Genomic DNA, 14302 nt, shown 5'->3' on the forward strand with positions numbered 1-14302 from the left:
GGTAGTTTTAAAAAAGCCAAGAGGGCAGAATGCAATTTACCTGAGCCAACCAAAAGTTATTTCCAGCTTCGCTCATTTTTATCATGGAGAAGAGTTTAACATTCTTGTCCACTTGAAGTTCATTGATGGGCTCAATCTCTAGCAATCCAGTCTCGTCTACAATATCAGCAGTGTCTATGGTCTCAAAATCCCATATCTCATAAAATTAATAAGAAAATACCTTAGTCATACAGCAGTTTCTGAGTTTGTTTTCTAAGCCAGAAAATAAATACCAAGACATTTCTTTGTATTTATAGAGATTTTTGAGAAAATACAACTCTGATTAAGAATTCCAATTTTCGCCCTGACCAGTTTGGCTCAGTGGATAGAGCATCGGCCTGCAGACTGAAGGGTCCCAGGTTCAATTCCAGTCAAGGGCATGTACCTTGGTTGCGAGCATATCCCCAGTGGGGGGTGTACAGGAGGCAGCTGATCAATGTTTCTCTCGCATCGATGTTCCTAACTCTCTATCCCTCTCCCTTTCTCTCTGTAAAAAATCAATAAAATATATTTTTAAAAAAAGAATTCCAATTTCCCCAAAGTAATCTGTATTTCAAGGTTTCAGACAGGTCTTTTTGCACATGGAGTGGCTATCAGGAATAAATGGTTCGCTTGTTCAGCAAGACACCTAAGCCCTGTTTTATACACATACACTAGTAGGCCCCTGGAAAGGGGAAATGGAACTTCTTGTTTAATAATTCAAACACCATCTTCATTATGAGCAGAGAAAATGAATGTAGATGATGGGTTCATTAGAAAACATTCCTCTTCCTTATCATAGATTTAAACTGTACTGTCCAGATAAGGATTGTTGTTCTTGGGATAGGAGACCAAAAAGCTACAGGAAGGATGAGGGCACACAGTCACCTCATGTAGCAGAGAGACTCGGAAGGACTTCCTCTGTGAAGTGCCAAGCCCAGTCTGGATGGTTCTGTTGACACACCCTGCCATGTCCTGGCCTCAATAACTCAGACTCTGGGAGGATTGGTGTTGTCCCATAGATTAGCCTTGTGGTGGGAGGCCCAGGTCCTAGGGCCAGACTAATGCCTGGGAGTGGGGTCAATTTTTCCTAATGGGAGTGAGGAGATGAGGGTGGACTTTGAAAAGAGAAGCAACCTTAAAAATTAACAGTGTCCATGAAGGGATCCTCTGTGAAATACTCAACTTTTCTCTTGAGGATTTCTTCCATTTGGTACCTTGACATTTTTGGGTGACACATCTTGGAAACAGTGAATATACTGCATGACATAATAAGGACATAAACTATCTCTCAGGGTAATGAGTAAAATCTTACAAGATTAAATTTAATATGGTAAATGTAAAAAATTTATACTTGGGTTCAAAAAGCCAATGGTAAGAGGCAGAGGATATGGCATAAACAGTATATTAGATATAGTACGCTCTCTAGGTGTCAACAATGACCAGACTATTTAGGATGCAGTCTTATTTCTGGTAATCATACATCCTAAAGAATATCCAGAGAACACTACCACTTCCTTATGAAAGGCCTGGGAAGGAATCTGTACCAAGGGGACCACAAAACAAATCAGGAGGCTCCAAATTTGTCAGCAGTAGCAGGGTACATACACACACAGCAGTGTGACCACAACCAGGAGGAGCAACCTTCCAGCTTAGCCCACACTATGGGCAAGAGAGTGTCCAGAGGTGAGTTCACTAGTGTCAGGTGCAAGGAGGAGGGTGCATCCATAGCCAAACCCTCTCATCTCACTTTTGAGTATATTCCTGATTAGTAACTCAGGAAAAAATAACCAACAAGCCTTGGCTGGGTGGCTTAATTGATTGGGGCATCATCCTGTACACCAAGAGGTTGTGGGTTCAATTCCAGGTCTAGGTACATAGCTAGGTTCCAGCTTCGATCCCTGGTCAGGGCTCAGAGGAGGCAACCAATTGATATCTCTCTCTCTCTCTCTCTCTCTCTCTCTCTCTCTCTCTCTCTCTCTCTCTCTTCTCCCTCCCTCCCTTCCTCTGTCTCTAAAAAAAATTAATAAAATCATATCCACGGGTCAAGATTTAAAAAAAAGAAAAAACAACAACAAATGTTTGGCTCTTTGGTCCCTAGAAAATGACCTGTTCATAGCGGGTATATTAGAAGAACATCTGTGTCCACTGTTTACACTGTGATAACATGGGCTTTCATTTTCTGAGGCTACTATTTCAACAACAAAATCAACATAACAAAAGATCCCCTCAGCAAATTTCAGAGCTCAGATGCTGTAAATTAATTTTGACTAGAATTCAAATATTTACCATAAGAAGAGCATTCTTTAAAATGAGTTGGCCCTGGGAGTAAGTGGCCACTAATTTTCTTCATAAAGTGACCTTTGCGAGAAATAAAGAATAAATAGAACCACTGGGTGATCTGTAAGGCTTAGATGTGGATGCTACTGTCCAAGAATCAAGAAAACTTACCCTAACCCATCCATCTGACCCAATGGTGATAACTTCCCCCTCGTCCAGCATTATCTGATTGATGGGGCCCTGGTGACAAAGTTTATTTCCAGTTCGAGTGAGCTCGACTTTGATGAGGCCGGCTTCCCAAACCAGCATGTTGCCCCATTCTGACCCAGACAGCACCTGGCAGGTGTGCACAAAGGAAGGAATGTGCATTAAGACGGACAAATGTGTATATTTATGACTCAAATAGCAGGAAAAATGATTTTTAAAAGATTATTTTTCTTGATTATGGAAGTAAAATTTTTTAAGACGGAAAAAATAAGAAAACATAGAAATGAAAATGCACTGCCCCAAGAAGAGCCCCTAATCCATTTTTATGTATTTCCTCCGAGGGTTATGCATCATTTTCATTACTGTGACTAGGTTGTATGCTGCTGGTATTTTTTCCAAACGTATCTTTTAATATATTTCTTGTACATGTCTTAAGGACATAATCCAGGAATGGGATTACTGGCTCAAAAATTGGAGGCATGTTTAAAGTTCTTGACAGATGAGATTCTACTTTTTAAGTATGATAATATCAATTATTATAAGATGTTTGATAATTTGTGAGGGCATTACTCAACTCAGAAGATTATATCATTAATAGTATCCAATTTCAAAGGATAGTCATCTGGAACCACCTCATGTTAATCCATTTAATCCAGCACTTCCCAAAGTACGTACCACCAAACGGTAGTTCTTAGGACATTTAACAGGTGTTACCTAAAAGGTAATATTAATGGAGACCTTACATACATAAAGTTATGTAATCGTAACAACCATATAAACCAGGTACATTTATTGGGGATAATACGTACAGCTGTGCAAGCTGGAACTTTATTTCTCCAGGGGAGACAGTTTTTCTTTTCACACAAAACCATTTGGGCCAGGGAAAGCCCTGACTATTATCATCTCCATTTTACAAAGGAAAAAAAAAAAATTAAAAAGAACAGGACAGTTAACTAACTTGCCCAAAATTACTCAGAGGAGTCCGGATTCTAAACCAGGCACTGTGGCTCGAAAGCTCCTGCTCCAACTACCCAGCCTAAGGAGACAGATGCTGGATTAAACAGAGACCAACACGTTTCTCTTCTCTAGAACTCCTTGGATGCTCTAACACAAAAGTGTTCACTGGGAATCAGCAAGAAGAATTTTAGCTAAGAAGGAATTTGAAGAGGAAGTCTTCTTTTCATAGAGCTGCTGTGCAGACGAATGCTCCATGGAATGCTCTTTGGGAAACTGACCTATTTCTTGCCAGCCTGCTCTAGGATTCTGCATCCCCACTTCCCTCTCACCCAGAGTAGCTTATGACCTCACTCAGTCTTTTCTACCTATTTGTCTACCTATTCTTATCTATTTTACCTATGAAACTTCAGCCCATTTTTGGTAGAGTCTTCATTTACACTTGGTTTCTTCTGTCAAGTGACCAAAGCCACGAAAGTTCACCAAAGCTTATATGGCATTCCTTTCTGAAATGTCATTCATGTCTAGCTTTCCTGTTTCATTTGTCTTCAGGAAAGTTCTAGGCCCTGATCACCCCTGCTTAGAGGAAAACAACATCTTCCTTCCTAGCTTATCTCCTTAACTCCAGATTTCCCTTCCTCTAATTCACCTGGCATTGTGTGGTCAAATGCATCTACAACTTCTTTCATTTGCAAGTCTACTCTTCCAAAATATAATAGTTCTGCCTGGCTGTTAAACCCCTTACATACTAGGACCTAACCATGCTTCTCAATCTAATTCCCCACTCTTTCCCAATATGAAATCATTATTCTAATTAGTCTTTTAAATGATATTTATTTCTAATCATAAGCATTTCCTTTTGTGGCTCTCTTATTTAAAAAGACTTCTTTTCTCCCCTACATCTACACAATCTCTACTGAACCTTTTAAAGATACATCTCACAACATGTTTTTAACAAGGGTTGTATTAATCTTTATGTAACTTAATTCTTACAGTATTCAGAATTTGAAGGTGGAATAATTTACAATCATCTTATAGGTTTAGATATACTATTGCCTAGCCAGCATCCAATGCTTTCTATTTCCTCCTACACACCATGATTTCAAATTAAGAACATCCCATCCCATTAGGTAGAGGACTAGGCCATTTTGTTTCTTAGAGTAATATGTGTATACTGGCATTTACTTATAATTGAAATGATCACAAAAAATAATCCTAATAGGAAACCAAATACAATATTAATGGAGAACTAATTCTATGGGTAATATGCCAATATGCTTTGTAGAGGAAGAGAGGGAGTAATCTCACAATATTTTAAAATAAACTAACAGATTAAAGCTGCAGTGTTGCAGATGTTACTATAAAGTTGCTCAATCTTGAATAATAATCTGACAATAAAAATAAAAGCACAGATGCAAGAGAAAAGTGTCCTTGCCCTTTCTGTCTGTCTGATTGTGGTAGACAAGATTGAATGGGGGAATACAGGAGGAAAAAATAAATAAATAAATAAATAAATTAATTAATTAATTAATTAAATAAAAAATAAAAGCCACAAGACAGTATATAACCTTTGACCTAGTAAATCCTCTTGAAGGATCATGGAAAAGAAAAGAAGGGCAAGATAAACATTATAAACACTGCAACTCCATAACAAGTAAAAGTGACAAGGATATCATTATATTAATTGAGGAAACTGTCTGCATATTGTGTATAATATTTATTAAAAACAAAATAGCAAGCCCTAGCCTGTTTGTTTCAGTGAACAGAGTGTCAGCCTGTGGACGGAAGGGTCCCGGGTTCAATCTGGTCAAGAGCCCGTACCTCGGTTGCAGGTTCCTCCCCGGTCAGGGCCCAGGCCGAGTGCAGGAGGCAACCAATCGATGTGTTTCTCTCACATCGATATTTCTCTCTGTCTTTCCCTCTCTCTTCCACTCTCTCTAAAAATCAATGGGAAAATATCCTTGGGTGAGGTTTAAGAAAAACAAAACAGCAAGTGATAGGTGCAGTGGGTTATGACAATTCCATGGAAATATATTAATTAAAGTGATCATCTGAAGAGGCGGAATTAAATGTTCACTATATTCACAATTACAGTATCTGTTATTGCTAATAAGGCAGTGCTTTTTAAAATGTACAATGTGCCTTCATATGTGCATGTCACTTGAAGACATAGTTTTATCATTGTACTTACCTTCCCATCTGGGAGCTCCATGTAGCCTTCTATATCAGTAGTGGCTGTTTTGCCAAATCGACCTAGGAAGCCCTGAAGCTTGAGGCCAGTGAACGTTTGAGCCATTTCCCAGAATCTGCAGACAAGAGAGAGACTGAATGTACCTACCTCAATGCATTTATATACTTCATAGTCACATATATTATTGCCTTTATTCATTCATCTGATTAATATGCCAAAGGGCTTATCCATCATACAATATTGCTTCGAACAACAAATTTAATAGGCAATGTGAAAGTTCAATATGAATTTGGAAATACTATGCCAACTTTAGGCAGACAATGTACAAACTGTTTTAGGAGGTAAAGCCTGTAAGACGACAGACAGCAGGCTAACTTTAAAAGCCCTTTTTTTTTTTGTCGGTGCTGTCTGCAGTAATAAATCCCCATATTGAATTAGTTAACTTGAAAAAGAACACATTCTAAAGATATCTTAATGTTAACAACATCAGCAAAAATGTCTCCAGCTGGTCGATTCCCTTAGAAAATACCCTCACTATAATCTCCTAGCACCTGTACAGTCACACACATACTTGATGTGGCCCGATCCTGCTGTAGTAAGCTGCTCGTCATCTTCAGGATTGAAAGTAACCTTAAAGACTTCCTGGGAAAAAGCTTTTGTCCTCAGTATGGGCTGTTCCTCTTTCCAATCCCAGATGGTCAAAGTGTAATCAGGGCTGCTACCAACAGAGGCCAGCAGCGTCCCGCTGTAGTTAAAGTCCACGTAAGCATAGCCTAAGTCAGCCCCATCTGAAATGCAAGTGATGAACAGACGCAACATTCATTTCCTTTTCAAAAGTGTATGATTTAAAACACACACACAGGAGAGATGAAAGAGAACAAGAGAGGGAGGGAGGGAGGGAGGGAGGGAGAGGAAGGGAGGGAGAGAGAGAGAGAGAGACCTTCATGATGTGTATTGATGGAAGAATGCCAAGATTTTAAAACACAGACACACAGGAGAGAGAGAGACAAAACAAGAGAGAGAGTCAGAAAGAAGGAGAAAGAAAGTGCCTCTTTGATGATGTGTATTGATAGAAGAATGCCGAGAATCCCCTAAATAAATAATTCTAACATCATTCATTACCCTTGATTTTAGAAAGAAATATAAATAATATAGATGGAGGATAAATAAATCGTAATCATATTTTACATAAGAAGAACAATTTGAGAAAATCTTCCATTTTATGTTGTGGGGGAGAGGAGCACAAAAGCATGCTAGCAGAAAGAACTCAATCTATAATTTAAAATCTGCCAATGGGGGGGGGGGGGGGTAGGGGGAACAATCACGAAATACAAGTTGACGACTTCAGGTTTCCAGGTAAGGAGCTAGGAAGTCACCACTCCATCCTAACAAGTGAAAAACTGAACATTCAGACTAAAAACTTGACAACTCTGCTTGGGTCCACAAGAGAGGCAAGGACCCGGGCAAACCGTTCACCTCAAGACTGGAAAGACTGACAGGTGAATACCGGGATATGCGATTCACCGGAGCCAAGACTCAGGGGTAGAAGGAGCCAAAACAGCGGGGGAACCAGTGAACACAGACAATGGGGTGGTGAGGGCCTGGGGTGGGGAGAGGAAGGGAGCGGGCTGGAAGAGGTTAATGAGGGGGAAAGGAGGACCTATATAATACTTTCAACAATAAAAATTAAAACAGACAAACAAAAAACCTGAACTGTAACTGACAAATTGCTGGAAGCTCTGTGTGGACCAGTCTGAGAGCAAAAGACTCCACGGGGACCCGATCATAAGGTGGCCCTAACAATATTGTGAGCTTTACCTCCAAGAGCGTGACCAGACTCCCACAGTAAACACATTAGAATCACCTGGGAACCTTTTTAAAATCCTGATTTCTGGGCCTCCTCCTCCAGAAATTCTGTTTCTTTGTTACTAATGTTGTGGCCCTCACCCCACAACAAAGAAACAGAATTTCTGGAGGAGGAGGCCCAGAAATCAGGATTTTAAAAAGATTCCCAGGTGATTCTAATGTGCAGCCAAGGTTGAGAACCACTGGTCTAGCGAAACCCCTGCGGCTTCCGTTAGGGGGAGGGGAAGGGAGCCTTTGGAAATGCCCGGAGCAGTTTGTTCGGAATAAGGCCTGCCCTCAGGAGAGACCAAGGAGCAGCGCCTGCAGCGCTGAGGTATGTTATGGGGGAGGGCGGGGGGAAGGGGAAGAGACCAACCGAAGGACTTGTATGCATGCATATAAGCCCAACTAATGGACACGGACACCAGGGGGATGAGAGCATGAGTGCGGGGGGTGGGGGGCTGGGGGTTAGTGGGGAGATGAGGACACATTTGTAATACCTTAACCAATAAAGAAATTAAAAAAAAAAAAAAAGGAGTAACTAAAACACAGGCTTGCTTGTATACTGCCCTTTGCTTAATGGGCTTCACAGATGCTGTGCTTTTTACAAATTGAAGGCAAGCTCTCCACCAACAAAATGATTACAACTCACATCACTGCAATATTTGCTTGGTTGCAGTGGTATGGGGCCAAACCTGCATTATCTCCAAGGTATGCCCGTCCCCAACTCCAGCCCACTCTAGCCATCCTCTCCCACCTATGGGTGTAGAAAAATACTGAGTAACATTTTAAAGTTCACAGTTCAGAAGAACAGGCTCACTAAAAATTGAGACCTAATCATGAGACTAGAGAATGCTTCCCCTCCCCCTACACCTTACCGCCATGTCTAAAGGCCCACTTAAAGGAGTTCCTTCTGCCGAGTATATCAACCCTGGCTCCCAAGAAAAAAATTACACAGCATCTCAAAGCATAGAGCACAGTTTGAAGGGACAGAGCAAGCATCGTAACCAGACATAGCATGGATGTTGGAATGATCAGATCAGGAATTCAAAACGACTATGATTAATATGCTAAGGGCTCTAATGGATAATACAGACAGCCTTTAAGAACAGACAGGCAATGTAAGCAGAGAGATGGAAATCCTAAAATAGAACCAAAGAAAAAAGCTAGAGATCAAAAACACTGTAGCAGAAATAAAGAATGCCTTGATGGGCTTATTAGTAGACTGGACACAGCTGGGGGAAGAATCTCTGCGTGAGAGGCTATGTCAACAGAAACTTCCAAAACTGAAAAGCAAAGAGAACAAAGACTGATAAAAACAGAACAGAATATCCAAGGGCTGTGGGGCAACTACAATAGGTGCAACATATGTGTATTGGGATCACCAGAAAGAGAAGACTGAAAGGAACAGAAGAAATATTTGAAACAATAATGACTGAGAATTTCCCCCAAATTAACATCAGACACCACACCACGGATCCAGGAAGTTCAGAGAACACCAACCAGGATAAATGTCCCCAAAACTACAGAAAATGAAAGATAAAGAAAAAATATTGAAGAAGCTGTGGCGGAGGGCGAAGCCCCTTACTGTCAAAAGAACAAAGATAAGAATTAATCCAACTTTTTCTCAGAAACCATGCAAGCAAGGAGAAAGTGGAATAAAATATTTAAAGTGTTGAGACAAGAGAAACACCAACCTAGAATTCTGTAACCAGTGAAATCATCCTCCAGACAGACAAATATAGAGGGAATCAGTAGACCTGCCTTGCAAGAAATGTTAAGTTCTTTAAAGAGAAGGAAAATAACATAGGTCAGAAACTAAGATATGCACAGAGAAAGGAAGAGCATCAAAGAAGGACTAAGTGAAGGTAAAATTAAAACATTTTTCTTATTCTGAATTGTTGTAACAGATAACAGTTTGTTCAAAATAATAGTCACAATGTATTTGAGTATGTATGTTTATGTATATAGGTATGCTTATAGATAAGTGAAAAGGATGTAAGCTTATATATAAGTGAAATAAATGGCAGCAATGATATAAGGGACAGAAAGGAGGAATTATGATTATTTTGTTATTATAAGATAATTACACTACCTGTGAAGTGGTATAGTGTTACTTAAGAGTAGACCTGGATTATTTGTAAATATATATTGTGAACTCTAGGTAACCATTAAAAAAAGTTTTAAAAAGAAGTATAACATGCTAAGAAAGGAGAAAAAATGGAATCATATAAAATGGTCAATTAAAACCACAAAAGGTAGAAAAAAGTGGGAGAAAAAATAGGAACAAAGAACAATGGCAACAAATAGAAAACTAACAAATATAGATATTAATCCAACTATATAATCACTTTGAATGCCAGTAGTCTAAATGTACCAATTAAAAGACAGAGTGAATCACAGTGAATCAAAAAACATGACTCAACTACATATTAAATATAAAGATATATGTAGATTAAAAGTAAATGAATGGAGAAAATATATACCTTGCTAACACCAGTCAAAAGAAAGCAGGAGTAGCTATATTAATTTCAGATAGAGCAGACTTCAAAGTAAGGAAAATTATCAGGGATAAAGAAGGGCATTATATAATGATAAAGGGTTTCAATTTTCCAAGAAGACATAATTCTTAACATGTATGCCCTTAACAACAGAGCATCAAATTATATGTGGCAAAAACAGACAAAAACTTCAAGAAGAAATACATGAATCTTCTATGATATTTAGAGACTTCAATACCCATCTCTCAGAATTAGACAGATCTAACAGGCAATGTCCTACAAACTTCAGGTTTGCCAGGCCCCACAATTGCATAAGCCAATTCCTTTAAATAAAGGGGGAAAATAGTAGATTCCAAGGACTTGGGGGAAATGGGTTGAGACCATACCTCTCTTCAATCTTCTACTAGTTCTGATTCTCTGGAGGACCCTGACTGATATAATAATGTTACATGTTTTTCAGAATGTTGTTGACCTTGAACACTGGTGTTTTTTTGTTTTGTTTTTAATATATTTTTATTGATTTCAGAGAAGAAGGAAGAGGAAGAGGGAGAGATAAAAACATCAATGATGAGAATCATTGATTGGCTGCCTCCTGCATGCCCCCCACTGGGGATCGAGCCTGCAACCCGGGCATGTGCCTTTGACTTGCAGGCTGATGCTCTATCCATTGAGCCACACCAGCTAGGGCAAACACCGGTGTTTTAAAGATTCTACTGGACTCACCATGAAGGATTCTGTAAGGCCTCAGAGAAGGATATTCATAGATGATTATCTTTGGGGCAACTCCTTTTTCAGCTACTGCGAAGTGAGTTTTATTAGGGTGAACCTACAAAAAATAAAATCTCACTAAAATAATAAAGCAAAGATTTTCATATAAATAGTCCTATTAATGCAGTATTTAGCAACTGTTATCTTACAATGTGTTTATTAGGATCCACTCCAATAGATATATATTTGATGACGGATATGATTTAACTGAAAACTAGAATATCATTTTAAGTTTTACTTTTATTAATAGTCATATTCAACTCCAGAAATTTCTCAGTTGCTTTGAGAAGAGCTGGAACAGTGATTCTAAGTCGTTAAAGTGCATCAGAGTCCAGAGAGCGCTTATGAAAGCACAGACTGCAAGCCCCACCACAGAGTGTCAGATTCAGTAAGTCAGGGCTGCGGCCCGAGAATGTGCAGTTAGATTTCTAACATGCTCCCAAGTGATGTTGACGCTGTAGTCTGAAAACCACTCTTTGGGAACCACTAATTTGGATGAATTGTTTACCCTTCATATAAATCAACCTAAATTTTAGTATAGAAAAATGCATGTTTCCAGAATAGTTTATATCCCGATTTAAAAAATTTTGCCTTGAACAAAGTTAATACAAATTAATGTAAACTTATTAGAAGTGAGAAAGTCACACTATTTTCAAGCCAGACACAGAGGGAAATATATTAACATGCTCTAGATAAATTATTTGGTGCCAGCATTTCAAATGATAGACGTATAAACTGGTTAGAATCATATGTTCATTTCTGTTACTTTTGTTGATTGGTAAGCCAACATACTGGAAGAGTAAATGGGTAGCCAAAAAATCAAAATAGATTGTTGTAAGAATAAGCTATTTCAAACACATATTGTACTTATAAATTTCTATTTTCAGTTACTATTATGCAACTCCAGATTATATACATAAGGACAGGAGCTTGGTTCTGAGACAGACTGCACTGGAAGTTCTGGTGCCCAAGACAAGGTTGCAGACCACTTCCTTCCCTCCACACATGGCTGATAAGACCTATGATTGGCTGCTTTCCTGCTGGCAAGTTGCCTCTTATTCTTCCAGGCAAGTAAATACCTATCACTTCAAGTTGAAACAAGGCTTGGATTTATAGTATGGACACTCAGTAGAATAAGTATAACGTTGAAAGCAGCTGACATTAATTGAGGGCTTACTACGTGCCAGAGCCTGATCTAAGTTTTATATAAGCATTATTTCCCTTAAATTTCACATTAACCTTGTGAGCTGGGATACCATTATCACTCCCATCTTATTGATGAGGAACTGAGGCACAGAGAGGTTAAGGAACTTGCTTGAAGTTATGTAGCTGGTAAACATCAGAGACAGAATTGAAGCCAGATGTTGGAGTCAAGAAGTAAATGTAACTAAAAAAGGGTAGATTCCAAGGAGTTAGGAGGATATGGGTTGAGACTATATCTTTCTAGATATCCTTTTCCAAATAAATATTATGTAGGACTTGTAGCCTCAGAAACATGAATGGGGATTCAAGCAACTCTTTTATCCTTCTAGGTCTTACTTGTAGTAAGCGAAAAAAGTTTCTGCGCTTTCAGATAGGAAGTTATTGTGGGGTTGAGTTTTGGTGTTTTGCTTCATTTTTAGTGGAGCCCCCAGAACTGGTAAGTCATTTATTTACACTCAACATATAGATTCATCCCATCTTTTCTAGAAGATAGCTTATATGCCCCCTAACACATTTCTCACAGGTTTCTCATAACCTTGTCAAAATATATAAAAATGAAGTTGAGGCAAGGGAAACAAAGTAAACAAATGAGACTACATCAAAATAAAAAGCTTCTGCACAGCAAAAGAAACCATCAACAAAATGAAAAGGGAGCCCACTGTATGGGAGAACATATTTGCCAATGATACATCCAATAAAGGGTTAATATCCAAAATATGTAAGGAACTCATATAACTTAACAAAAGGAAGATAAACAATCCAATTAAAAACTGGACAAAGGACCTAAATAGACACTTCTCCAAAGTGGACATACATGGCCAAGAGACATGAAAAAATGCTCAAAGTCACTGATCATGAAAGATGCAAATTAAAACAACAATGAGGTATTAAATATGGAACTGCCATTTGACCCAGTGATCCCACTTATAGGAATATATCCTGAGAAACCTGGAACACCAATCAGAAAGAATATATGCATCCCTATGTTCATAGCAGCACAATTTATAATAGCTAAGATCTGAAAACAGCCCAAGCGGTACCTTTACACCATGGAATACTATGCAGCAGTAAAAACAGAAGGGTCTCTTACCCTTTGAGACAGCATAGGGGGACCTGGAGAGTATTATGCTAAGTGAAATAAGCCAGTCAGAGAAGTATCACATGATCTCACTCATATGTGGGATCTAGTGAACAAAATAAGCTGATGAACAAAATGGGTCTAGAAGCATGGAACAGACTGTCGAATCTCAGAGGGAAGATGGGGATGGGTGGATGGGTGGAAAGAGATTAACCAAAGAATGTGTATGTATGTATGCATAACTCATGGACACCGGTGCGAGCTGGAGGGGGTCAATAGGGGGAAAAGGGGACATCTGTAATACTTTCTACAATAAAGATAAAAACTTTTTTTAATGAAGTTGACCTGGGCAGTGGAGGCAAGGCCCCTGTTCTGTCCCGCACACTCGGAAAACACCCCTGGGGACACAGCTGCTCGAGTCCAGGAGGTGAGGATTACAATTAGAGCATTCTTGACCACACTATCCTCTAACTACTGACCTCCGACCAAGTTATTGCATAACAAAACAGAAAGACAGAAATTGCAAAACTATTGTTGGCCATAAAGTGATAGAAATACTAGAATAAGGGATCGTTAGATGTTGCTCAGTATTCTGTAGATGGTGTGAATTCAGGCCTCTGACTGACTCTCTCCACAGAACCCAAAACCCTCACATCTGGGCCCATCAATATTTGCACACAGCTGGGTGCCACAGTATCATGTACTTGTATACATCTAATTTTTGGAGATTTGCTTTCTAATATGATTTTGTCTCTTTAGATGAATTTTAAATTCTTTGAATTCATACAAGTCATGGACCCTTCTTCATTTAAATTCCTGCATGTTCTGAGTAGTGTTGGACACTGAATGTTATATAATAAACTAGAGGCTTGGTGCACGAATTTGTGCATGGTCGGGGTCCCTCAGCCTGGCCCGTGATCGATGCCTATCAGCGGGAGGGCCGGCAGGGGGGAGATGTCACAGGAGGTTGTCCAGGCGGGGGGAGGGGCCGCAGGAGGTTGGCTGGCCACGGGAGGTTGGCTGTGGGAGCACACTGACCACCAGGAGGCAGAGCACTTGCATTGACCTCTGCCCCCTGGTGGTCAGTGCATGTCATAGCTACTGGTCAACTGGTCATTCCAGTTGTTTGGTCCTAATGGTCGCGTAGGCTTTTATATATATAGATTTTTGCTGAATTCACTAATTAGTCTTATAACAAATCCCCTGAAGACAGGGACTTTATCTTGTACACATGCTATGTATAGGTGCATGATCAAG

General features: G+C 39.4%; 1 protein-coding gene across 1 annotated transcript in view; it reads right to left on the reverse strand.

Moving 5' to 3' along the window:
* Window positions 1–14302, reverse strand: part of CFAP44 (cilia and flagella associated protein 44) — a 117603-nt gene that overhangs the window by 87711 nt on the left and 15590 nt on the right. Inside the window, exons 6-10 of the mRNA XM_036352344.1 lie at window positions 10720–10822; window positions 6222–6438; window positions 5651–5765; window positions 2470–2634; window positions 41–196 (exon numbers count right to left, since the gene is read on the reverse strand). Coding sequence (XP_036208237.1) covers window positions 41–196; window positions 2470–2634; window positions 5651–5765; window positions 6222–6438; window positions 10720–10822 — 756 coding nt within the window. The remainder of the gene's footprint in view (window positions 1–40; window positions 197–2469; window positions 2635–5650; window positions 5766–6221; window positions 6439–10719; window positions 10823–14302) is intronic.

This window comes from Myotis myotis, unplaced genomic scaffold (genome assembly GCF_014108235.1).
Source record: "Myotis myotis isolate mMyoMyo1 unplaced genomic scaffold, mMyoMyo1.p scaffold_m19_p_2, whole genome shotgun sequence".
In the NCBI taxonomy this organism is placed as follows: Eukaryota; Metazoa; Chordata; class Mammalia; order Chiroptera; family Vespertilionidae; genus Myotis; species Myotis myotis.